General features: G+C 48.2%; 1 protein-coding gene across 1 annotated transcript in view; it reads left to right on the top strand.

Moving 5' to 3' along the window:
• LOC138582818 (myosin-4-like) overlaps positions 1 to 23,864 on the top strand; it is a 196,020-nt gene that overhangs the window by 158,604 nt on the left and 13,552 nt on the right. Inside the window, exons 34-38 of the mRNA XM_069654483.1 lie at positions 2,856 to 3,059; positions 6,836 to 6,961; positions 7,090 to 7,260; positions 9,142 to 9,246; positions 15,495 to 15,590. Of these exons, the coding sequence (XP_069510584.1) occupies positions 2,856 to 3,059; positions 6,836 to 6,961; positions 7,090 to 7,260; positions 9,142 to 9,246; positions 15,495 to 15,590 (702 nt within the window). The remainder of the gene's footprint in view (positions 1 to 2,855; positions 3,060 to 6,835; positions 6,962 to 7,089; positions 7,261 to 9,141; positions 9,247 to 15,494; positions 15,591 to 23,864) is intronic.

Raw genomic sequence — 23,864 nt, forward strand, 5'->3', positions numbered from 1 at the left:
TAACAATTATTATTATTATTATTATTATTATTATTATTATTATTATTATTGTTACTAGCTTTTCCCATACACTGTTCTAGCTATCTTAACCGTCAATAACGGTTGGTAATGTATAGGGTCACTTTGGTCCCCCAACTTAAATATCAGAATTACCACTGATTGCTTCCAGGAATGGGGCATAGGTCCCTGTGACTTATTAATGGTCATTGGAAATGCTAAAAGTATCAGATGGAATGAAAGGTATGTGTGGTATAAAAGCAGTATCTAAATTCCATCAAGTCCCTGTGATGGTATAAGACGGCATAGTAGAATAATTGCAGAACCCATTTTCAGGCAATTGTCCTCCAGTGTTACGCTCTTTATAGACTGAAACTTTGAGCTGGTAATTAACTATTCATTGACACTGAAACTGCCCTGCCCAGTGTGAAGAGAAGTGGGGGTGGAAAGAAGTAACTTCTGAATGTTTGCGAGGTGGAAGGTGAAGGTGATCGCCTACAACCGTGCTCGTTCTGTTTGCTGAAATGGTAGCTGTTTTTGAAGTGGGTGCACTTTGACATTTGGCCTTCAGAGAGCAACCTAACAGTGACGCATTGCATCAACTGAGTACGGAAACATACCTATGCATGTTTTATATATAAACATTATTATTGTTATTTATTATTATTATTATTATTATTATTATTATTATTATTATTATTATTATTATTATTTGTATTATTATCTTTAGCCATTGGCATTATAAGTATTATTTTAAGCTCCATGTTTCTGCATTTTTTCATAGTGTCAGTTCTGCTGAATGCCATAGGCCAAGACAAGCTCTATATTTAGACTCCATTCGAATTTTATGAAGCACAAAGTGCAAGCCTTAATCATATGAAATTGAAGCACCCATTGGGACAAGCCATGTTGCACAATAATGGCAGAAACTGTCTTTAAATTGTTCATTGTTGTAGTGCACACTGACAAGCACAAACATGGATTAGAGGTTAGACCTGATTAGGGTCATTTTGGAAATTAGACCCATGTGAATGTCGTAATAGGTCTTCCGCTGTTAGCTAATTTAATTATGTGTGTGAAAAATCAGTTCAGTAGTTCTAATATTGACTCTTGATGTGTAGATGAATGGAGTTGTCAATATCAATAACCATAACAAGGTCACCATGCCGAGAACTTCCCTCGGTAGGAAAGTTAAGAACGGAAAACTCTTCCGGGTCCTTTTGGGTTACTGCCTTTGGGGATTGTGCCCTGAATACCTCCTAAAATGATTCAGGGATACCCCTTCCCCCTACCAAACATAGCTCCCTCTGACCTTTTAATTCTGGACTCGTAGTAGAGACTAAGGTTCTGTCCACCGATTGTGGCAGCAGCCACTTCACTGTCTGGGGTGGAGAAGCTAACGACTGTCGCTTTACAACACTCCTTAAAATGACTCTCTTCAAGTCATAAATCTCCCTGGCTGGCCACTGCTGTAATCATCATTGCCAAGAGGCAGATTAGTTTGTGGTGTGCATTACAGAAATTGTTCCACGCATTTATTCAAGCACTCACTCGCTCCCTTACTCACTCACTGTCTGGCTCATTATATTGTGAGGTATATTAGCAAAGCTCTGGAATATAATTTGGGGTAATAGAGATGACAATTTAGGCTAATGTTATTTTCATTGTCCATATATAAATATTGCCGATCTTTCACAGCAGACGTATTCTTTTTGACATATAAGAATTGAAAAGGCGCGGAAGCATCATGGATGCCTAGAAACACTTGTGTACAGGGGTGTTATAAATGCCATATCCTATCATCGGAAATGTAACTAGCACTACAACAAACTTTTCACAGAATTCTTTTTTGCCTCGGCTGAATTAGCCGTTCTCAGGCCTATACCATGACAGTGAAGATCTTCCACCTTTCGGAGGGTACGCTTTTCAACTGCTGAATGTTTGGAGCAATTTTGAGAAAATTAATCTGTGAATAAACATGAGAAAATACATGTACTTTTGTTGTGATTGTTCACCAAATCATGTGCAAGCCATTGTCCTTCTAGCTGTATACTGGTGTACCTGGAAAGATCATAGATGCTTGCGTCATGAGCATTTTTCTCATCACTACGTCCGTGCTTTAATCTGGCCGAACCCACAGATTGAATAGGTTTAGAAGTACTTGATCCATTCTAAACTTCTAAATAGAGAACTTTTATTTGATTGTTTTATTGATGAGATGGGAAATAATATTCCCAAAACTGTGTTGTGTTGCCTGTGCTATAGAACCCAAAGAGGCTGATTCAATAAAATTACCTGATTGTAGCAACTCATTTGTTGGCCTACTCTTGAAGAAAGGTTATTCAATTCATAGTAACTCCACATATTCCTAACAACCCTGGAAAGTGAGGAGTAAGTGAGCAGTACGTCCATGCTACTACTGATAAATTCTTTGTTAATCTTATAGTCTGTCCACAGGAGTAACACATAGTCTCTGCTGGCCACTTCTTTGTGAATCGTTCCTTAAGATATTTTCTTGCTTCTAATGGCACTTTTCACCAAAAGGTCCACCATTGTACATGAGATCGTTTCCTCCCTTTAATATGACAAATTCTTTGGTGGTTCATTAGAGCAGGTTCTGCAACCTGTGGCTCACCAGATCTTTTGAACTATGGCCTACAAGATGCATCTCCTTTGGCAATGCTGGCCAGGGCTGATGGGAGCTGTAGTCCAAAACATCTAGAGAACCATGTTTTCCAGACCCCTACATTAAAGGCTTGGAGTGGCAACCCACTCCAAATCTCATCTGTGCGTGCTTCTATGATGTATGGACTATTATGTGTGCTAGTTCTATTTTGACATGTCATTTATCTGCAAAGGATGCGCAATTGCAACTGGATGACGTTCTGATGGCAAATGAAGACCTAAAGGAAAACCTGGGGCATTCGGAGCGTAGGAACCAGCAGCAGCACACAGAAATTGAAGAACTGAGAGCAAGTCTTGAACAGTCGGAGAAAGCTCACAGGTTCACAGAGCATGAACTGATTGAGACTAGCGAGCGACTGCAGCTCTTGAACTCGCAGGTACAGATCAGCAGCACAGATGTGCTCTAAAATCGCAATTTTCAGTTCCTATTTTGGATTTCAATGGACACTATTTAGACTGGTCATAATGAAAACTTCCCCGCATTGAGTATCTTCGTGGTCAACCTCATTGCTACATAAAATCACCTTGGTAGTAATGGGGGGGATGTGGGAACAGATATAAACAGTACAGGTGCCCCAATAGCTGTGTTATATGAATATGCCAGTGGTGTGCAGTAGAAATCACAATAACATAACATAACAACACACATTTGCTTAATCAGATCTGATAATTGCCCCACTGATCTTTCACTTTCCTTCCCACTTGTCACCCCACTCGCCTGGTCAGACCACTCTCCCCACTCCTCCCACCTGGATCCCCCTGGCCCTCTGACTGCATTTACCCAAGCTCTGCCAACCTTGTTTACGAACATCTGTCTGTTGAAATGAGTGTCAGCTGCTCCCTTCGTATCTGCCTTCCTCCCCCTCTCTCCCCACTACAGACTCTACCTCTGACTCTGCTCTCAGCAACCTCCATCTTGCCATTCCTAATACCCTTGACATTCCTGCCCCCATCATGAGGATCTGCCTGAAACATGCCTCGAAGTGTAACACTTGGTACAACTCCAAACTTGCAGACTTGAAACACAAGTACAAAGCTGCAGAACGGAAGTGGCAGTCCTTAGGCACACCCTCTGCCAAAGTGGCCTGGCGTCTGCTCCAAAGTCAATACAGACTCTCCATCCGTGACAAGAAAAAGGCACACATCCAGGCTTAAGTCTCTGGTGCATCCAACACATGGCAGAACTCTTTAAAATCTGCAGGGAACTACCCAACCTTCCCTCAGTCTCCTTCTCACCTCTTCCCTCCCAGACCCTCTGAAATGCACTGGTCACACACTTCACTGCAAAAACTCAGGAAATCCTGAGCACCCGGACACCCGCATACCCTCCCTCCACCCCACTGCCTCTTATGGCATCCCATCCTCCCTCTGCCTTTCTCTCCTCCTTCTCTCCTATCACACCTGATGAGGGCACCAGAGTTGTCAGCTACAATAAGGTCTCCTCTAAACAGGTTTCTCCCTGATCCTCCGGAACCATTCAGTACAATATTGGCTCTCTTGCCCCCGCACTAGCTTACTTCTGCAACCACTGCTTTGCTACTAGTTCTTTCCCATCCTCTCTCAAGCACTGCCTTGTGTGCCACCTCCTGAAAAAACCTGCAGACCTGTCTTGTCCAGCCAACTACCGCCCTATAGCTATCACCCCCTTCCTTGGGAAACTCTTGGAGAAGCTAGCTTTGCCCCAACTTACCCAGCATATTGAACTTGTTGGTTGCCTCCACAACCATCAATCTGGATTCTGAGCATCCAGAGGCACGGAAAATGCTCTTTTAAACATCTGTGAGGAGCTGCTCGCCTCTCTTGATTCCAGCTCTCCTGCTGTCCTTATTCTACATGATCTCTCTCTGCATTTGATATGATCAACCACTCCATCCTCAGAAAACCTCTCCACGATACCCTAGGTATCTCAGAGTTGGCACTGGACTGTCTTACCTCCTTCTATCAAGAGGTGATACACAGCTCTTCTTCAATCTTCCCTCTGACCCTCTCCTTACTTCCTCCATCATTCCTGACTGCCTATCTGCCATCCAGTCCTGGTGTACCTCCAACAATCTCTGCCTCAATACCAGTAAGACAAAGATCCTTCCTATTGGGACTCCTGCTCTCTCTTTCTTCCCCTCACACTGGCCATGTTTTATGGGCTCACCCTTCTCCATCATCTGAAGCCAGAAACCTAGGAGTCATTGTTGACTCCTCTTTTTCCTTCCTCTATCACATTCAGTCCCTGTCCAAGAAGGCCCACTTTCAACTCCACCTCCTCAAAGGAATTCTTCCTTTCCTCACTTTCCCTCAGAAGCTCAATGTCTCTAGAGCTCTGGTTCTCTCTAGGCTATATTACTGCAATCGTCTTTTCCTTAATCTACACTCTACTTCTCTATGACCACTCCAGCTAATCCAGAATAGGGTACAAGGCTTTTCCTTGGCCTCAAGCCCAGGGACCGCATCTCTTCAGCCCTAAAAACTCTCCACTTGCTCCCTGTTGCTGCAAGGATCAAATTCAAATCCCTCTGCATCATCCATAAGGCTGTCTGGGGCCGGGGACAACCTATCTACAACTTGCTCTCAGTAAATACTTTCCCATCAGATCTTTACGTTCCTCTGGCACCAACTCTTTGTGTGTCAAGTGCGTTGCTAAACAGTGAGCTGGTGGATGATCTCTTTCCTCAGCAGGCTCCCTCCTTTGGAACAGCCTCCACCTTCCCCTTCGTCTTGAGCCGAATCTCCTCAAATTCCGCAAATTCCTCAAGAATGTACTTTTCCCCTCCTCTGCTAAACCACAGCTGCTGAGATTGAAGACCATGGCCCTTATGTGTCCTCTTGGGCCCTGGTCCCCAACACCTTATCGTCCTGAGCCTCCGCCAGCTCCCAGCACTTGCCTTGGCACCCACTGGCCTATTCAACCACAGGCCTGCTCTTACTTTTTGACAGACATCAACTCTTACTTAGGCACTTACAGCTGCTCACTTCCCAGCACGTCCCTCTTGGTACACCTATCATTTACTCCCCACTCCCTCATCCCTTCTCTCTCTCTCTGCACTTGCACGTTCTGAATCCTCGCAAAGCCTAGTGGGTCACCCTCTATCTATCATTCATTGTTATATTTATTTTCATTCCATGTTCCCCCCGTGTTGCCTTGTGGGTGCTTTGAAACACAATTTACTTGATGTTTATCGCCTTACAATTCTGCAATAAATAAATGTATCCCAACAGCAGATCACTCTGACAGTAACAAGTGCTTACACTTGTACAATTATTAATTGGAATTGTTTGTATAACACCATGTTTTAAACCTGGACGCAAATATGGCATATATGTATTTGGTGTAATCCAGTATGCTCATGATGTTTCTTCCAATTTCTAGAATGTTCCAAAATCACTTGGAGACATTATGTTCTCCACTTCTGCGTGCACACATGGTACTCTGAAATGGAGGAAATACCTTCATTCTGCATGCGCACAGATTCATGCCAGAAATCTGTAATTGTACTTTGCTCTATTTGAGTATATTCACTCCTGTGAAGTACCTCAAAAGCAGAATTCATGCAGGCATAATGCTGCAGCATGGGGGCATGCAGACCGATGTATCCATGACTCCAAAAGCATCTGTTCATCCCTGTCAACCCTCCAAACCATCGCCTGTAAACCTGCCGTGATAGTACAGAAATATAAAAACCCTATGCCAACCAGACTTGGCCCAACCTTAAAAAGGGCCCTCAAGCTCGAACTGCTGGGTCTCATCCCTTCTGCACAAGACCACGCACTAGCTGAGACCCCTCACTGGGTCGCACCAGTGTGGTGTAGAGTGAGGCTCTAGGCACAGCAAGCTCGGGGCCCACTTCTGGGCATACTGTCCCAATTCGGTTGACCATTATAAAACTGCAGAGTTTTGGATGGAAGGTTTTGAATGAATGACTAGGCACCAGGAGCTTTTGACTGATAGAGTTGCTCTCTTATTCTTTAAATTCGACCGAACATTACAATATTTTCAAGTTGTTTAGGGAAGCACACTTTTCATTAAAACTTCCAAAGGCACATTTCTTGTTTTTTTACTGTACATTTCCGGTAGAAATAGGGAGGGTTAAATGTGTTGATACCATAGAAAAAAGCAATGCATTAAATGCACTGTTTCAATTAATTACTTTCTGTGTTTTAGAACACTGCTCTGATGAATGCCAGAAAAAAATTGGAAAGTGATGTCATCCAACTACATTCTGAAGTTGAAGAAAGTATCCATGAAGTTAGAAATGCAGAAGAAAAAGCCAAAAAAGCCATCACGGATGTAGGTCTTACTGAAAGTTCTTATTCTGTCATTTCTGACACCAGAAAATACAGTTTTCTTCAGTGTGCTCACCTTTCTTCCATTCATTAACATCACTCTCTCCCTGTAATTGTCCTTCTTCTAATCAGGCGGCCATGATGGCGGAGGAGCTGAAGAAAGAACAGGACACCAGTGCTCACCTGGAGAGGATGAAGAAGAATCTGGAACACACAGTGAAGGACCTACAGCACCACTTGGAAGAGGCTCAGCAGCTGGCGATGAAGGGGGGCAAGAAGCACATCCAGAAACTGGAAGCGAGAGTAAGAATATGTTGATCAACATAGACATTTTTGGCTATGCTCAAAATGTATCCCATGGTTCATGCTTGCATGGCCTATCATTTTGCCTGAGGCAGTTTCCTAGGGTATTATTTGTAGGGTATGCTTCTCCATCCACAATAGAACAAAATCAAGAACAAAAATCAATTACATTGTTGGTAGGAAGGGAAACATACAAGAGCAGCCTGCGTTGCAAGAGCCTACATCACATAGAAATACCTTTAATGGTGATTATTAAAATATGCTTACACACTCACAGTTAATACAACCGAATAGGGAAGTTGAGTTGTTAATTATCACACCTATGTATACACAGTTAATAAAGGACACACAACACAAACATAAACAATGCAACATTCAAGGAAATACAATTGTGAATGACATTGCATTAATCCATGAATGGTGGTAATGAAAATGTTTAGGTTAAACGTCTCATTAAATGGTAGCTTGACCTCAAACTGCTTAATTAGTTGATCTGCTATTTGCTAGCGTCATCTGTGAAGTCTGGCTATGTGTAGAAGTTGACATGCACATTTCGGCCTATGTGGCAAAAGTGTTTAGCATTGCCTTCATCAGGACCAATACGTTTATTGTGCTTAGTCACAGATGGCGCCTTCTGTGACTAAGTCTAGTATTAGGACTCCAGAACTACATGATCCTGTTTCATTGAGGCTGGATTAAGTGTTCGTTTCATCCGTGGGGCTCGGTTTGCTTGGCGCCACTGTTATGTCTTTAGGGGGGCACATAAGACTTGAAGCAGTAAAGAATAATTGTCCCTGTAATTACAAAATGAATGTGATAACCTAGTCGCAGACTTTAAAAGGACCAGGGCTTCTAGTTATATGGCAGGATACCTGCAATAGCTGGAGGAACCATTGGCCCAAGTGTCAATGACGTGCCAGGTGGGAATGTGAGCAGATCATTTGAGGTTCCACATAGACTGCAGCGTGCTGGTAGGTATGGCAGTCCTTTCTGCTCTGCACAATGTCAAGAAAATGGCACGTGCTGCTGGAGTGATAAAGAACATGTAATACAATAATGTAGTTTGGTCTATAGTGTGATATGTCCCCGCAGAGCATACAGGTAAAGCACGCTACTAAAAAGGAAGCAGTGAATTTACAAGAGTATTGCCTTCTGGGCGGAAGCCGCTGGGTGCAGCCAGTTCTAGAGTGAAGCCAAGCTCGGCAGCCTTGTAGGGCACAACATTCAATGAGGGGGATATATTTCCCATACGTGCAACTAATATGGACTTACTTTTAAAGAACAACCAGCAAAATGTCACTGCCTAGAGCAGCATAGATCCTCAAAAGCATGGTTTAAGCTTCTCAGTAAAAAAGTTAAGTGCCGTGGGCAACGAGCGCTACAGACATTCATTTTCAGCATCCCGGTAGAGTGCTCGAGGACGGGATTGAAAGCAACTCAGCACTGCACCATTCCAGGTGCTGATGTACCATAAATAAGTATGCTGCACACCAAAAAGATTACATTTCTTGGGGTATGAATATAGATTTCTTGACTGAGGGTATGGAGTAAACCACCCTTTTACTGAGAATGAGGGATTTTTTTTCTCAAGTTTTCTGAAAAGTTGATTTTTGGAAGGAGTTTCGGGTTGAAAACTGGAGACAAAAAAATGGTATTTCACAGAAAATGGTAAGAAGAAATATTTGTACCAGCAAAAAAAATGTCAACAGTATTTTTAAGGCACAAAAGTTTCTTCTAACTGCTCAATATTGGGCAACACACTAGATGCAAGGCACACATATATGAAACAATAGACGTTGTAATGATTTGAACTTGTGAATGAAATGAAATCATCTTGAGCCTGATGTAGAGTGTTCTGAATGATGTTCAAACTTGTTTCAGATCCATGAGCTTGAAAATGAACTTGAAGCTGAGCAGAAGCAAGGCAATGAGGTCCTCAAAGGATTCCGCAAGTTTGAAAAAAGAGTAAAAGAGCTGACGTATGAGGTACGGTGCGCGTGCTCGTTATAGAACTGCGGTTAGCCATAGTTGCCTGAGTGCGCAGGGAGCCCTAAGCAGTTTGTTGTTTGTTGGCTCACATCAGTATGCATGCTGGGAACAGTGGCCCCAAGGCACAATGGAAAAAGGGACAAAACGTCCCAGAATCCAAAATGGTACATGGCTACTTAGCAGCTGTGCATTTTCTACAACTTTATTTTCTCAACCAATGTAGATTACCCCTGCTAGCTGCGCAGGGAGTATTAATTCTATTAAAGACTAGGAGGCGAGCATTATGCTTCATCTCCACTTTATTCTACTCTTCACAGCAGTTCAACAAACACAATAAAACTCTTGAAAAGTGTCCAACAACAAAACTTTTCTCTTAACACACTACAAAGTCCATGAGCCACTGCAGTCCAAGCTCTTCCAGTCAGCCACAACCCACTTCCTGTGCATGGGCTCCTCCTCTGCTTTTACTTGCTCTGAATGTCCATATAACTTCCATAACTGTTCCTCGCTATCGACGCAAAGCCTTCATTAACTTGATAACCCAACTGCCGAAAAACTCGGCCTTCTAGATTCCTTTGTCTTCAGTTACTCTTCTGGTCTTCCCCTAAGAATCAAAACAAATAGAAAATCTTTAGGGTGGTGTCTACGTGTTGTATTTACTATCATAAGAGCAATACAAATGTAAATCGACAGTACCATACTCGGGTGGGAATTTAATGCTCGCCTCCTAGTCTTTAATAGAATTAATACTCCCTGCGCAGCTAGCAGGGGTAATCTACATTCTATGACAAGACTGGAGGCGAGCATTATGCTTGTTCAAAGCTCCCCAACACCGTAACTGCTACATTCTCTGTTGGTTTAAAATAAAACTCTTTAAACGTGCGTTCACACGACCAGTCTGCTGCTAACATTATTTCCCTTAAAGATACACCGGCCCTTATGGCTCTCGAGGCCATTGCCCTCTCACAGAATGAGCTCCATACATGCTCACATTCACTCCTGCAGCCTGCATAATCTCTTTGACCCATCTCGCGATAGTTGCAGTAGTTACTGCGTGAAAAGGCTTCCTACGACCTATCAGAAGCTGAGTGGTACCTACTGCTCTATATTCCGCCGTCCTGCTCTCGTATTCCTTAATGCAATGTGCAACGCACCATTTCGCATTACTCGGAAAATAGGGATAATGTACCGAGGTGGTCCCTGTCTTAGTTCTCTTCACTATCGAGAAAGTCACTCCCTCCGGCCCGAACGACCTCCTGGACACCTCCAACGCTCTCACGTCCAACACTCGTTTGCAGGATACCAAGCACAATAGCATAGCTAGCTTGCCTGATAGCTGCTTGAGTGAGAGATACCTATCTGATGACCAATCCGCTAGTAATCGTAGCACTACCGCTACATCCCACGTTGAGCTATATCTGGGCTCCGGTGGCACTTTAAACTTTGCTCCTCTAATGAGCCTTACTACCGCAGGGTGTTCTCCTGCCGGCGCTCCTTCAATCGGCAAATGGCCTGCTGAAATGGCCGATCTGTATACCCCTATAGTACGGAAGGCTCTTCCGTCCTGCAATAAATGCGCTAAGAAGTTCAAAATTTCTACTACAGGCGCTGAAATGGGATGAACACCTCTGTTCTTACACCAGCTGGACCACCTAGCCCAAGCTGCGTCATAGCTCCTCCTAGTGGATGGCGCCCAGGATTCAGCGATAAGCTCCGCAGCTTGCTTCGAAATTCCTGGCAGCGCCCAGCGTCTCCTGACATTCTGCACGCGACTAACGGGAGTGTCCCTCTCACTCTCAGAGGATGAGATGACCCAACTGGGTCCGTGAGTAGTCGCTCTCCTTCTGGTAGGACCCTGGGTATGTCCGTCACTAACTCCATGAGAGTCGGGAAAGATACCTGGGACTTCCACCCAGGCACAACTATCACCAGCTCCGCCTTCTCCCTCCGACATTTCGCTAGAACTCTGTTCAGCATTACAAAGGGAGGGAAAGCGTAGTGTGGGCCTCCGGACCACTCCAGCAGGAAGGCATCTGTTCCTTGAGCTCCTGGGTCTAACCTCCAGCTGAAGTAATTCCCTGTCTGAGCGTTGAGCCTGGAGGCAAATAGGTCTATGTGCACCGGGCCCCATCTCGCGTTCAATTCTCGAAAGACTACTGGATCTAGCCTCCAGTCGCTGGTGTCCGTCAGATACCGCGAGTTCCAGTCCGCCACCGAATTCAGGGCGCCTGGTAGATATTCTGCTGTCACTGACGTCTTCGATTCTAGGCAGAAGTGCCACAAATCCTTTGCTAGCTCCGCTAACATCTTGGACCTTGTCCCCCCTAGGTGGTTGGTATATCGTACAGCCGATATGTTGTCCATCTTCAACAGGACACAAGATTTTACTCTGTCTCTCGTGAATGCCTTGATCGCAAACGAACCCGCTAGGAGCTCCAGACAATTTATATGAAGGCGAAGTTCCTCTTCGCTCCACTTGCCTCCGGTCTGTAAAGACCCACATCTGGCTCCCCAGCCCTTCCGGCTGGCATCTGATTCTACGATCAGATCCGGACTGTCTCCGAATATGGCTCGCCCATTCCAGGCATCCATATTCCTCAACCACCATTCTAGTTCCGTAATGGATTCCGGATCTAGGGGTACCGACTGATGATACTTCAACCCCTGCTGGAGGTGTCTGATCTTCAACCTCTGCAGCGCTCTGTAATGCAACGGGCCCGGAAATATGGCCTGGATAGATGCTGCCAGCAACCCCACTATCCGCGCCAAAGTCCTGAGTGATACCTGCTGCTTCTCTAAGCATGCCCTGATCTCCCTCTTGATATCTCTTATCTTTCGAGGTGGGAGTTCTAGCGTCGCTTTCCTGGTATCTAGCACAAACCCCAGGAAATCTAACCTTTGTGCTGGCGTGGTGTCGGACTTCTCTGTATTCACCAGAAACCCTAGTGATCCCAGAAGGTCCTGCACCCACTGTGTCTGGTAAACCAGCACCGCCCGATCCTCTGCTAAGAGTAAGAGATCGTCCAGATAAATGATCATCCTTACTCCCTTCTCTCTGATTGCCGCCGCTACCGGCTTCATCAGCTTCGTGAAAGCCCAAGGAGCTGATGCAAGACCGAATGGCATCGTTTTGAATTGCCAGAACTGCCCCTGCCAGTGAAAAGCTAGGAATGATCTGTACTCCTTGAGAACTGGGATTGTCAGGTATGCGTCCTTCAAGTCGAGACGCGTCAACCAGTCTCCCTCTCTCAGGGAGTCCCTTAGCTGATGGATACCCTCCATCATGAAATGTCGGTATACAATCCGTCTGTTGAGCTCTTTGAGATTTATAACCGATCGCACCTTCTCCTTCCTGCGGACCAGGAACATGTTGCTCACAAACCTTAGGGCTGACTCGCACTTCTCTATCGCTCGCTTGCGCACTAATTGCGCTAACTCGCTGTCTAAGCATGCTTGCTCTGCTTGCGCCAGCTTCTGCCTCTGGGGTTTGCTGAACTGTACTGGGTTTTCTACAAAATCTAGGAGCAAACCTCTGACGGTCTGCAATACCCAGGAATCGCTTGAAAGTGCGCGCCAATTTTCCAAAAACATGCGCGTCCTCCCCCCTACGGGAGGATACTCCTTCGCTCTCACCTGGTGTAAAACCTTGGCCTCGCCCTGATCCTCTGGATCTGCGTCCTCTTGGGAACCTCCCTCTGGACGGAAAAAAGGTGTCTTGGCCCTTGTTCTCCCAGTACTGGGCTCTGGATGTTTGGGATCTTCTTCCCCCTTGGCCGCGACCGACTGCTCGACCCCTGAAGCGGCCGGTCCCGCCAAAAACTCTACTCGGGAAAATCCTGCGGATCGATGCCTGAGCCTTCTCTAATGACGCATACGTTCCGAAAAAGCGCCCCATCTCCTTCCCAAATGTCTCTCCAAACAGGAGGCCCTGAGCTCCTTCTCCCGCTTCATATGAAGCCAAATCACTAAGCTTAGAGTCTATCTTCAGAAGGAGACCACTTCTCCGCTCTGACGCAATGGCGCAGTTAGCGTTCCCAAGAAGGAGGACTGCCCTCTGGGCCCAGCCGGCGAGAGCCTCGGGGTCCACCTCTTCCCCGGTATCCCTTGCCCTCTCTGCGAGGTCCATAATCTTCGCCAGCGGACCGGCCAGGTCCAGAACTTTTTCCTGGCAGCTTCTCCAGGATCTATCGATGCCCTTGCGAGGGTCCTTCACTGATTTCGAAACAAAGGTCAACATCTTTGGGTCGAGTTCGGGGGCCTCAGCTACCATTCCTGGAAGGTCCGGACGTGGACACTTAGCCCGAAGGCGCTGTCTTACTTCTTTATCTAGCGCTTTGCGCAATCTCGCTGCCATATATTGCGTCACCCGGGGACATGGCTGCCATTCGGAGGACCTTGGGTTGCGGATACTGTCTGGGTCGAACATATCGTCCTGGGGCTCCAGGAGATGTTTCTCTTTTCGTACCTTCTTTCCCCCGCTCGGGACGGCCCAGTCGTCTTCTGCGACTTCCTCGTCTCCCTGCGAGGTCCGATCCTCTACCAGCTCTTCTTCCGAGCATGGGTCTTCTCCAGCGTTTTCTTCCCCTGGAGATGGGGTCAAGAGGTGTGGCACTGTTTGACGCTGCATATAAGCCTCTTTCAACTTCGCAAACGCGTCAACCACCTCTGGGGCCTTGTCTTCTGCCCCTTCCAAAGAGCCCCGGGGGTCGTCAGAGAATTTTCTCTTAAGGGCTGTCTTACTCCCCTTACTCCCCTCTTCTGAGGGTTCTGTGGGCGTGCTCTTCCAGGTCTTGGTGCTTGTACTGGGTTGGGATAGCAACGCTTCCAACGACTCCAGTCTCTTCTGCAGGGGCCTGACCCCTTCCGCCACTGCATCTACCAGGGAGGTACCCAGCACATTCTTAAAGCTGGCAGTGAGGTCCTCATTCTGTTCCTCCTCGCTCCAATCGAACTCCGACATTATGCAGTTGTGCTCTGTGCCCAAAATACCTGCCACAGGTGTCTTAGCACGCCCCTGCTCCCTTAGATGCACTGCTATAGAATATTTTTTTTTTTTTCCTTTTTTGTGGCTGCACCGACCTCCTTTGCCTTCTGGCCAGCTGCGAGACACCTCGCTTCAATGCGCTGTCTTTCCTGCTGCACAGCAGCCTCCGGTGTACAGGGCTACTCACTGCCCCTCTCCTCCAGCTGATCTCACTCAGCTACTGTTCTGAAGCGCTGCGACCGAGGGATCGCTTAATGTTTTACGGCTAAAGCTGTGATCTCTCCCTCTCGAAGCTTTTCCCTCAATACTGTCGCTTCGAAGCGACGATCGGCTTCCGCGCGAGGCAGAACCCGCGATTGGCTCCTCCCACCCACGGGTGGGGGCTCGCTCGCGGGAGCGCTATTCGCTCGGCCTCCCGAGCGTAGCTCCGCCCACCCGTGGGTGGGGGCTCTCGCTGCGACGCTCGCGAGGGGGCCGTTGCTCGCGAGGCCGGCCGCACCCCCGATGTGCCGGTAATGCGACACGGGGTCGCCGCCTCGCGAGCCTACTCAACTGCGTCCCCTCGGGAACGCTACTCACCTGTAGGACCTTGCGACGAGGTCGCCGTACCCTACTCCAAACTCCTACAGTGCCTGCCGTGCCGCCCGCGCGTATTCTCTGAACACTGCCTATAGAGGCAGAAACTCTGGTGACAACCTCTGCTCGCCTATTAGCGCACAACCCTGTACTGGTAAAGCTATTAGCTGTCCAAATAACCACTCTCTCCAGTCAATCCCCACAGACACACGGAGAGGAAAAATATAGTACTTATCTGCTTGAAGAGCAGTACAAGAAGAGGAGGAGCCCATGCACAGGAAGTGGGTTGTGGCTGACTGAAAGAGCTTGGACTGCAGAGGCTCATGGACTTTGTAGTGTGCTAAGAGAAAAGTTTTGTTGTTGGACACTTTTCAAGAGTTTTATTGTGTTTGTTGAACTGCTGTGAAGAGTAGAATAAAGTGAAGATGAAGCATAATGCTTGCCTCCAGTCTTGTCGTAGAATTTCCTGTCAAACTCTTATTTATATCCTGAAGCAGATGTATTGTATAGTTTCAAAGTATTATTGCACATGTGTAGTTTGTTATGTTGGAAAAACAGCATAAGTAGGATGTGTGGTATTATCGAACACACGCTTCAGGCATCATTTGGAATTATTGTATTATCTGGAGCTGTGTTTGTAAAATCCTTAGTTGGATATGAACCATTTAATGTTGCTTTTTTACAGTCAGAGGAGGATAAAAAGAATGTTTTCAGGCTCCAAGACCTGGCTGATAAATTGCAATTGAAGGTGAAAGCCTACAAGAGGCAGTCAGAGGAATCTGTAAGTACAAAATACTCTTTCACCTTGGAATGTTTTTCTGCCCACATGTCTTTATTTTGGCGATCTGATTGTGCAGCCCCTAGGATGCTTATGAATTCTTACAATGTTAGGGTCTTCAATTCTGACCATTTTGGGACATGGCATGGTGTTATGGTAGGGGCATCTACGGTAGGTCATTGTTGCGGCTTTTAGCTTTACAACTTTGGCTGTGAAGAACAATGCATCTATTTGCATCTATATGCATCTACATGCATCTATATGCTGATTGAGTCAGGTACTCTGGGGGCTGATGCAATGTCTCATGGCCTTGAAGAGCTGCTCATGTTGGAGGCTCCTGCTAATGATGCTGTGTAGTGATGTCGATAAACTCAAGTGATAAGGGTCCTACGGGCTAAGCATAGACTTTTCATGGTCTAGCTGGGCACATAAAGTTTCGCCTACTTACACCAGACTAAGCCTGAACACCTCTGCCATTAAAATACAGTGATGACCTACGGCAAAATTCAGTCTCACATAACGAGTCTCCTGCGCTCACACACTCTGCTGACCTCCCTCAGCACCAGACCACATGCCTGATCTCTGGGGTTGCTTATAGGAGCCTGGCCAGCCCACCTAATTCCTTATCTTGGCCCAAATGCACATACGCATTCTAATCCTCTATGAAATTTCCCATACTCTAGACTGCGGTTCCTGAGGGCATTCCCACCACAAGGTCATTCATACTAGACTAATGGTAAAATGTGCTATACAAATGATGACTATAATTGCAGAACCTTTCTTCTTTGCGTCTGGCATGTTTACTGTTGTTGAGTTCTTGTGTGCTCTTGCAAATGTTGTTGGTTTTGTTGACTTATATTTTCAATGGTGTATGGATGTTGGTTGAGTCAGTTAGAGGGCAGTTGAGCTGGTTGAGAAGGATGTTTATATCTGTTTAAGAAGTGAGTGTGGAAGGGGCGTGGCTTGGAGCGCCATCGATGTGGTCGCTCCCTTGAGGCCGCCGGTGGGTTGTTCGCCGCCGCCGCCGCCGCCAAATTCAAGCGGTTCTGACCGAGTATCCAAGTCGCCAATGTCATCTACGACGATCGGAACCAAATAGGCACAACCTGGCTTACAATGACCTCCGAACGCTGGAGCGTTCTCCTAGAACTTAGCGACCGAACCGCTCCCCCGTCGCCATTCGAAGAAACCAAGATGGCGGCCGCACCGGAACTCAACAATATACTACGAACCTGATGGCGGCGGACTTCTGGGGGACCGAAGAGGAGCAGCAGACGGAGGTTGCCCGGTGAACATATGAGAACTTCATCGGGGGCTGCACTCGGCCGGGTCGACGGGGGAAGCACGGAGGCCACGAGATAAGCCCCGAGAGCCATCCAGAGAGGCCCGACCTCGCGGACCCTCCTTTCACGCACCACTCAGTGCTTCCTGGGGCGCCCCGGCCCACCCATCCAGCCAGCGACCCAGTCACAGCTTTGGCCTCGCCGCAACCCTTCCAGCCAAGACCGCCAAACACGATCATCATGTCTAGGCAAACAAAGGTAGGCAAGGGCGCAGATATCTCCACCATGCTCACTACGCTAGATAAAAGCAGGAAGCAAGAGTCTCCCAAACTCACTCCACAGAAACAACAAGAGGACGGGGGAACCCTCGCTACCAAAGGGGACCTGATAGCCTTCATGGCGGACATACAAGTCGGAGTTCCGCTCATGCCTATCAGAACTCACCACCAAAATTGAACAAACGGACCAAAGGGTTACAGAGGCCGAACAGAGGCTCGGAGAAATCGAAGACCACTCGCGGGACCACGCCACCACTTTAGGTGAAATGCGAAGAGCCATTAACTCCCTGCATCAGAAATGCGAGATCCTGGAGTTTAAACATGAGGACCTTGAAAATAGGGCGCGCCGCAATAATCTCTGCATTCGGGGGGTCCCGACCTGCGTCCCCGACAACAAGCTAGCGGACTACGTGGGACGCTTCTTCGAGGCCCTCCTCCCAGACCTGGATAAATCTCAGCTCTTGCTAGATCGCACCCACAGACTTCACCCGCGTCGTGGGGCTGTCTCTGACCCCCTCCAGATGTCATTACGAGGGTCCACTTCTTTACAACCAAGGAAGCGATTTCGGCGATCAGCCGCCAAGGGGAGGAAATTACATTTCAGAGCACGCCACTCCAAATATATCAGGACCTCTCACCACTCACACTCCAGAAAAGAAGAGCAATCCGACCCCTGGCACTGTTCCTCCAGGAGCAGCAAGTCCGCTACAGATGGCTGTTTCCAGCGGCTCTACAATTCACATACAAAGGCACCCTACGCCGGATCAGCCACTTGGAGGATGCGGAGAGGATCATGCATCCATCTTCGCCCCAGGAACTCTCCACACCAACCCCGGAGGGAGCTGAGGTCTCCGGGCCGCTTTCCTCCCCGAAACCTAAACGTACGTCATGGTCATCAACCCAGTGGATCAACAAAAAGAAATGAACAATGGCGCCCCCCGCACCTCCAGGTTCCAACTACATCTCTCCCTATTCTCCTCTGACCCGGCCTGAATCCGGATCCGCCACATAACGCTTAATCTGACGACCTTCGAGGGCGGAGACGGCGGACCATATCCACGGTTCATACCCACTCCAAGGACACTTTCCAACTTTCGTTCCTTGGAAACCCACAGTACTTGATACACGATGGGACAACCGGCCCCGTTGGCCAAGGGTAGGCCCGTACCTACAATGTTGGTCTACCCACCAGTTAAAGTTGCGGCCCCCCGTTGGGGCCCCGCGTTAAAACCTCACGTGCAGGATGGTACTACAAGATCTCGTGACAAACATGGCAGCTGAACCATCGACCCGGACTCCCCCCCCAACTCAAAAGGTAGAGAATGGGACACCTCTGGACCACCAGGTTCTGCGAATCCTCTCCCTAAATGTTAACGGAGTGAACTCCCCTAACAAACAAAAGGCAATTTTATTAAAGCACCAGGACGAAAAGGCTGCGATAGCTATGCTCCAAGAGACCCACTTGCTGCCGGCGGATGTGACCCGGCTTCGTTCTCGATCGTTCCCGCTTCAATATTTTGCCTCCGGCTCAAGCAAAAAGGGGGGCACGGCGATTCTCTTTAGAAAAGACTTGAACCCACAAATCCTGGAAACAAAAACATGCCCGGAAGGCCGATACACAGCAGTCAAATGCCTCCTGTTGGGAGACTTATACACCCTCATCTCGGTATATGCCCCTAACACGGGACAATCACTCTTCTACGACTCCTTGGGCATGACCCTCGCTAGTTTTGTGGAGGGCCAAACAATCGTCGGAGGGGACTTCAATGGGGTTCCCGACCCCACTAAAGACAGGTCACACCCCCCCGACTCCAAGCGATTTCGCCCAAGCACTCCGCCTCCTCCGGTTGTTCAGGTCTCTAGAGATAATAGACTCGTGGCGGGTGTTTCACCCCGACGAAAGAGACTACTCCTTCTACTCGTTCGTACACCGCACTTTCTCAAGGATTGACTTATTTCTGATCTCCCCACACACCTTCCCCTCAGTCAAAGAGGTCTCCATCGGCACGAGAGCCATGTCCGACCATGCTCCAATGTTCTTGGAACTCCGGGTTCAAGACCCCAATCTCAATAACCCACGCAAATGGTCTCTGTATGACCCGATTCTCAATGACATGGCTACGAGAGACAAGATCGCGACATGAATTAAAAACTTCTTTGACGAAAACCCAGCCTCGGACACCTCACTGGCAAATAACTGGGACGCCATGAAAGCAGTAATCAGGGGCTCCCTCATCGCCCAGGGAGCGGCCTACCACCGGAACAGACGCCAGACTCGAATTGCTTTAGAGGACGAGCTAAGGGAGGCTGAGGCAATCCACAAAGAAAAAGGCTGGTCCCCTAAGACGCAACGGATCATGCGAACAGCGAGGAAGAAGCTTGAAGCCCACTACGTGGAACAAACCGCCCTAATGATGGCAAAAGCCAAACAATCATATTACGCGAAGGGCAACAAAGCAAACAGGTTCCTGGTGGCCAAACTAGCCAAACGGAGACGCGTAAACACGATTGCAGGCCTACGTGATCCTGAGGGGGTCACCCGATACTCGGAGCCCGAAAAATAACAGCTCGCGACAGACTACCTGACCCAAATCATGAAGGCAACCCCTCGGAACCGACCGCAACAGGTGGAATATCTACGGAAGGCAGCGGTTCCCCGTCTCGCCAACACGACGAGAGACGAATTGAAGGAGCCCATCACGGGGGAGGAGGTCAAGGAGGCCATCAAGTCGCTTAAAACACGAGCCCCAGGCCCGGACGGCTTTTCGACCAGATTCTATAAACTTTTCAGGCCACAACTGACCCCCCATCTGGTGACCCTGTTCAACTCCTTCAGAGACACAGGCGCGGTCACCCCATCGATGCAGGAATCAACCACCATCCTCCTGCCCAAACCGGGAAAGGACCCAAGGAGTCTAGCTTCATACAGACCGATAGCACTCTTAAACATTGATGCAAATATATATTCAAAAATCCTGGCAAACCGCCTGAATCGCATTCTCCCGAAGATCATTCATCCCGACCAAGCAGGCTTCATCCTCCATCGATCAGCGGGAGACAACATACGAAGAACCCTGGACCTGGTGGACCTCGCCTCTCGGAACTCCCAAAAACTGGTTTTAGTGGCTCTGGACGCAGCCAAGGCATTTAATCGAGTAGATTGGCCCTTTATGAAACTCACCCTAGAGGCCTTCGGCTTCGGGTCAACTTTTCAGACAATGGTGCTGGCCAACTATAAGAGCCCAAGTACGAGTCTAAGAATTAATGGGCACAGCTCAGCTCTGATCCCCCTATCATGCGGAACCCGGCAGGGCTGCCCGCTATCACCCTTACTCTTCGCTCTCACCATGGAGCCTTTGGCCCAAAGGATTAGGGGAAACGATCGAATTAAAGGGCTGCAGGACGGCCCCAACCAACATAAAATCGCCCTATATGCGGACGATGTCCTACTCACGATCTCAGAAGCCCAATCATCATTGAAACAGGCAATACGAGAACTTACCACCTATGGTGAGGTCTCCGGCTTCACTATAAACTTTGACAAATCCTCGGCCATGGGCATCGGGCTCACTCCAGCAGAATGGGAGCCACTGACGACGATGTGCCCGATGACATGGGTGAAGTATGCCATCCCCTACCTAGGGGTCCACATCCCGGCTAACTCAAGAGACACATACAAAGCCAACTTCCCCCGGCATCTTGAAACGATGGGAGACCCAAGAGATCTCACTGCTGGGGCGCATCACAGCATGCAAGATGAACCTACTGCCGAGGTTCCTATACGCCTGTGCCTCCCTCCCAGTAGCGATCCCCACACCAACCCTTAAGGACATCCAAAGGAAAATGCTGAAATTCATCTGGAAAGGTAAGAGAGCGAGAATCCCTCTCAAAACGATGCTGGGGGGCTCCAAGCTAGGAGGTCTGGGGGTCCCGGACTTGAGGGCCTACAGTGTGGCAGCACAACTAGCACAATTTCAGGCATGGCAGACCATAACAAACCGCCCCAGGTGGGTAGAGCTGGAACAATCACAAACACCTTTACCCTTGAGATTTCTGCCACACATTCCACCCCCCCTTAGAACACACTGGGGAGACCTCCTCCTATCAACTAAACACACCCTTAGCTCCTGGGACTGGGCTCTAAAGCAGAAGGGAGTGCCCAGAGGACTGAGCCCACGCTCCCCGGTCTTCCATAACCCATCCTTCTCACCCGGAGCAGACCCCCGCAATTCCCGGAACTGGATAGAGGGCGGGCTAGAGACCATAGACCAGCTATGTATGGGAGGGACACCCCTCACCCTCGCCCAATGTAAGGAGAAGTTGCCCGCCCACCGCCCTGTAGCTGACACTGGGGGACCTTCCAACCCGGGGCAGGATATCCACCCTATATAGGCGCTTCTTAAGGGACTTCCTGTCCACAAAGACCCGCTGCATAGCTCAATGGGAGGCGGACCTGGGCCATCCGGTCGAGGACCAAACCTGGGTGGACATCTGGACCAGAACGCATACCTCCTCCACGTGCGTTACCAATAGGGAATGTGTGTACAAGGTGCTCCTCCAGTGGTATTACCCACCCCTTCGACTTCACCACATGAACCCACAGGTGGATCATGCCTGCTGGAGGGGATGTGGTCACCCAGGCTCTTTCTTCCACATGTGGTGGGCTTGCCCAAAGATACGACAGTTCTGGAGGACATGCCTAGAGACCATCGCACAAATTACAGGAACGGCGATTCCTCTGGAACCTGAACCAGTCCTGCTGGGGGCCCCGATCCCCGCGATTTACCCGCGCTCCGGGACCAAGTCTAAACTATTGACACACTGCCTTCTGGCGGGGTAAACAGTGTTGGCTAGGGCCTGGAAATCCCCAGAAGGACCTCACATAGCCCAATGGTGGTCTAAACTCTGGGACTTCTTGATCGCGAAGAAGGTCACGGCAGCACAGGCGGGAACGCTCCACCGCTTTCAGAATGTTTGGAGCCCAGTGCTGGAATACGACCAGCGCTTCCCCGCCCAGACCTACAAACCGACCAGGGCCCGATGGATCTTGAAACACCAAGAGGACCCGGGAGAAGACACATAGATGCTAAGGGGCGAACTGGACAACCCAGAAAGAAAATTCTGCCTCTGAACATGAGGGGGGGAGAGGCCAGAGGGAAGTGGGAAGGAGGAAGCCTGATGGGGGAAATGAGGACTGGGGATCGAAGAACTTGAATACGCATTGCTTGTGATATGTCATGATTTGTATATTTGCCATCCTGCCTTGATTTAAAATAAACGAAGTTAAAAAAGAAGAAGTGAGTGTGGAAACCAGGTTGATGCGGTTTTCTTAGCACTAAGGTGTCTTTGTTGTTTTCAGTTGCCCTCTACGGGAGGGCTTTAAGTGCTGGTTCTGCATAAATCTGGCTACATAATTAGTCCAGTTTAGTTATTTTAGGTGGGAGGTAATTGACATTTGGCAATGAGGGGAATTCCAGAGTCGATTGACTAACATGAAACCCAACAGATTCATGACTCAACTCTCAGCAAGTGCAAAATCTATTGGCATTACCATCAACAGTGACCCATTTTTCAAAACACTCAGCAATAAGTATACCCAAGGAGCCAGCTACCAACCTGTGCGCTTCTGCCAGGTCAGGTCTTACATACGTTTCCCAGGTTTCGAAAGAGTAGTGGAGGCTCTGGTCATCTCCACCATGTACAGAAGCAATGAACTACTCACTGGAGTCCTAGACACCGCCTTTGCCCCTCTCAAAGCCATTGCAATTTGCAGCACGCCTCATCACAGGATTAACACAATTTGAAATCAGCACCCACAATCTCAGGAGGCTGCACGGGCTAACCCTTCCAGCATGCATCATGCTCACAACAGGAAACGGGGGGTTTCCATCTATGGATTCTGTACGTGGAACATGTTTCCAATGCAGATAGACTGGCACTCTCTGAACTTCAGGGAGGGCCTGAAGACCTCAGTCTGCAAAGAAAAATCACTCTTCCCTCCATTAAACCCTACTGCTCGCCTTCATAATCTCCACCACCCCACTGCTCCTCCTTCACATCCCAGCTCCTCTGCTACCCCTGCATCCAGTGCTCCATTGCTTCCCAGCTAGGTTTGCATTTGATGAATCTCATATATACATATGCACATACATGTATACATATGTACAAACATAAGTTTCTAATCCCCCGAACTTTGTCAGATAAGGACATGATGCGATTCCTCCTGGATCACGCAGTGTGCATGGATTGAGAAACTGGGACACTAACTCATGCTTCCTGGATCAAGCAGTCTACGCTGATAGTGACACTGGGGCAATAACCCATGCATCCTGGATCACGCAGTATGCGCTGATTAAGTGACTGGGACAATAGCCCATGCATCCTGGATCACGCAGTGTGCGCTGATTGAGAAACTGGAACAATAACCCATGCATCCTGGATCACGCAGTGTGCGCTGATTGAGAAACTGGGACAATAACCCATGCATCCTCGACCCACAGTTGGTCACTTAACTTCTGAACATCAAGATTATGTTTATAAATGATAATGGTAGCACCTTGGATGGTAACATGCTGTTCTACAGGGAATGAGTTTATCTTTCTGATAAATTCAGGTATTTCAACTCTGAAGGCAGCCTCACAAAATAACATAGGATTCTAAAACCGGGCATAGCATAACCTGTGCCCTGGGATAACGAGATGCTGGGTATAATGAAA

This window comes from Ambystoma mexicanum, chromosome 3q, assembly GCF_040938575.1.
Source record: "Ambystoma mexicanum isolate Mex_15411 chromosome 3q, UKY_AmexF1_1, whole genome shotgun sequence".
Classification (NCBI taxonomy): Eukaryota; Metazoa; Chordata; class Amphibia; order Caudata; family Ambystomatidae; genus Ambystoma; species Ambystoma mexicanum.